Genomic DNA, 3,833 nt, shown 5'->3' on the forward strand with positions numbered 1-3,833 from the left:
AATGCGACAGACGCAACACTAAAAATAAATGCCTGGAAAGTTGAGTTACTATCTCGTTGAAGTCCAGGCCAACATGAACCAGGGAGAGCGACTGATAGTAAAACTGAAAGAGTTACAATTCAAAATCCAAAGATTGGTTGCCATAAAATAATTATAACAATAATAATAATAATTATTATTATTATTCATTATTATTATTATTTGTTTTTACTATTATTTCTGTTGTTAATGTTATTACTGATGATTTGAAAATGGCCAAAGTGGGTGATGTTATGTCAATGAAGATAAGGATGAAAGCAATATGATAATTATAAAACAACACTATCATTGTTATTTTTATTATCACTTATAACCTTTTTTATCATTATTACTGATCTTATCATTATGATTTCATTGGCAGATTGGCTCGAATGTTTTAGATAAGACTCTGATAGAATGATGTGTTGATGATGGTTGTTGACGATACGGTCTTGAAAAAGTTCTCGTTTTTTTAAATTAGACTGTGACAACAATATTTCGATTATCTTTATTAATAAATTTATTATTACTAAATAATCTATTTAAATAAATTAATGTCATAATTTCGTTTGTGAACTTATTTCTCGAAACGTACACAAAAAATTAAGCCTGAGTGTGTATATATTTGTACATATGGTTTTATATGTGCATACATGGGGAATATATAATGTATGTATTCCACATTTTGAAGTAAGAACCTTTATAAAATTACTCACAACGAACTCATAATAACGAGCTAATCTCAAAGTTTTCAGTATATATATATATGTATTAATCGGCGCAGGCACCAGTTAATCATGAGTATATTTTGAGACGCTTTTCTTTTGTTATTCGTCGTTTTTATCGAATTAAATATTAATTTTAATTAATTTAATTTATTTAGTTGGAAATTCGTTGAAAAGCGTGAATTGATATACTTTTATTTTTGGCTTGCCTACGTTAACTTTTAAAATTTTCAAACTGGTTGAACACCTTTGTTATTTTTAATTAATTCAGGTGATATATAACTTTAAAAAAATTAAATAAGAGAATTATTCGATTAAAAAGTTTTATTTGGGAAACTAAATTGCTCTCATAAAAATTGTTTAATTAAATTGTTTTTAATTTGAAAAAATTTTGCGAAACTAATTGTTCATTTTATCGGTGATTAGATTTTAATTATTAGTAGATTAGGCGATTAGGCAAGCGAGCCAGCGCTTTACCGTTAGTTAAGTTTGTTGTAGAAAGAAGTAGACAGAGTTACGGCTGATCGGCCAGTCAGTCAGTCAGTTAACTCAAATCAATGGTTATGATGGATGTAAGAATTGGCACGAGGATTGGCATGTTCTTAGCGTCTGCTCTGTTATTGTTAGGAGGGATTTCCTTCCAGTTCACAAGTGCTGGAACCGGCGTCGGTGAGATGAGTTTATTTACGTTTCTAGAGTTTCACTTTAACAATTCAAGTTTTTTGTTTGTGTGTCTGTATACTGTATATAATTGAAATTTAATTTTGATAATTTTTATTTCAATTTTCATTATCTGTTTTTCAGGCTAATTAATTTTCTGTTTAAATAACATAATTAATGACAATTATAATTAATACTCAATAGTAAAAAAATTTAATACTGATAATTTAAATGATAAAACTGATTAAACTTGCTAACAATACACAAAAACTATGTATTATATATAAATTGATAAAAACCACAGCATGTTCACTTTAGTTTACTAAGTTTCCTATTTAATTTTTCAATTTTTTTTATGGTAGATTGTAAATCATTGTCAAGTTTCTTGAGTTTAAAACCAAAATTTTTATTCATTTTAACAAAAGAGCTTCTTTTTGGTATTCTTATGCCATTTACGGTGTTCAAATTGATAAGTTGTGTATGTGTACTGTATATGTATGTGGCAAGCCAAAAAAACAATTATGTTAAAAGATGATAATTTTATACAATGATAAATAAATTTATTCAAACTAATTCAATTATATATCTGCTTGTGTCAGTCTGTTCTCTTTTTTCACCATTGTAAATAATAATAATCAAATCAAATCAAATCAAATTTTATTCAATCAATCCAAATTAATAATAATTAGGTAATGATTAGGAGACCAAAGCTAAAAGAAAACAAAATTCTTGTGTCACAGGCCACCGTTCACAAATTGTAGCACAATGTTTAAGTAAATTTATAATTCATGACAAAATTAACATAATGCACAATTTACATAATAATAATAATAATTACTAATATGATCATCATGCCATCAATATAACCATTATAATCACAATCATCATATTCATCATCATTTTAATAATTACTTTTATAAGGGTGACCACCATCTAGATCTACTTCCTTCTAATTTACTTAAAGAATTCTCTTCAATATTTTATCCAATCATTCTCAAATTAGTTAATTTATCTCTTTCCACCTCTAAATTTCCTTTTTCTTATAAGAATTCTATTGTTATTCCTATTCTTAAAAACACATCCCTAGATCCTACCTCTTTATCTAATTATAGACCTGTAACTAATATTACTTTCATCTCTAAAATAATAGAAAAAGTTGTTTTTAATCAACTCTCATCCTATTTAGACTTTAACTCTTTGCTACCTGTATCTCAATCTGGTTTCAGACCTGCTCACAGTACTGAAACTTCTTTACTTAAAATACACAATGATATCCTTCTCTCTAGTGACAATAGTAATCTTACTCTTCTTCTTGCTCTTGACTTTTCCTCGGCTTTTGATACTGTTGATCATACTATTCTCTTGAGACTGCTACATCTTTCTTTTAATATTACTGATTCTTGTCTATCTTGGTTTTCTTCTTATCTCTGTAATCGTTTTTCTTCTGTTGTTCTCAATAATTCTACTTCTAACTCCTTTACTCTTACTTTCGGGGTACCTCAGCGTTCTATCCTTGGCCCTCTTCTATTTATACTCTATACTTTTGAACTACCTCGTATTATTAATAACTTTTCTTTCTCTAGTCAACTATATGCTGATGATTCTTACATTTATACTTCTTTTCCTCCATCTAATCTCAATAGTGTTCTTCATAATCTATCTCTATGTCTTTCTTCAATTATCGCTTGGTCTGACTCTATGTGTCTTAAACTTAATCTTTCTAAGTTTGAATTAATTTGTTTTAATAAATCTAAACACTCTATTACTATTCCTCCTATTATCTTATCTGACTCTAAAACTGTTGATGTCTCTCATAAGTTTCGTAGTCTAGGTTTTATCTTTGAATCTACTTTGTCTCTCTCTTCTCAGATTAATAGTGTTGCTAGAAGCTCTTACTTTCATCTACGTAGAATAAAAAAACTTTTGCCTTTTCTTGATGATCCTACTCTTCTCCTTCTTGTTACTTCGTTAGTCTTATCTAGGATTGATTATTGTAACTCGCTCTACTATGGTCTTCCTGACTCTATACTCTATCCTTTAAGTAAAGCTTTTAACTCTGCTGCTCGTCTAGTTGCTCGTGCCCCTTTCTTTTCTCATATATCTCCATATCTTGTTCTCTTGCACTGGCTACCTATAAAATATAGAATAATTTTTAAAATTTGCACGTTCATGTATAAGTCTCAATCTAAATTATTTCCTAAGTACTTATCAGATATATTAATTGAACCTAAACGCCCCGGTTTACGATCGTCTTCTTCTTCTCGCTTTTTCTTAACTCGTGTTAAACACTCTTTTGCCAAATCTGCTTTTGCTTTTCTGGTCCTTTTCTCTGGAACTCTCTACCTACTTCTCTAACTATTTCTCCATCACTTGCGAAGTTCAGAGCGGATCTCAAGACCCATCTGTTTTCAAAATTCATTGAGGAGCGCT

The 3,833-nt window shown here is 29.0% G+C and overlaps 1 protein-coding gene across 1 annotated transcript in view; it reads left to right on the forward strand.

The window, feature by feature from the left end:
• Window positions 1-584, forward strand: part of HELRODRAFT_190610 (hypothetical protein) — a gene marked incomplete at its 5' end in the record, with an annotated part of 10,901 nt that extends 10,317 nt beyond the window's left edge. The window contains one exon of the mRNA XM_009014570.1: window positions 41-584. Coding sequence (XP_009012818.1) covers window positions 41-151 — 111 coding nt within the window. The 3' untranslated portion in view covers window positions 152-584. The remainder of the gene's footprint in view (window positions 1-40) is intronic.
• Window positions 585-3,833: the final 3,249 nt, after the last annotated feature.

Source organism: Helobdella robusta (assembly GCF_000326865.2).
Source record: "Helobdella robusta unplaced genomic scaffold HELROscaffold_14, whole genome shotgun sequence".
Classification (NCBI taxonomy): Eukaryota; Metazoa; Annelida; class Clitellata; order Rhynchobdellida; family Glossiphoniidae; genus Helobdella; species Helobdella robusta.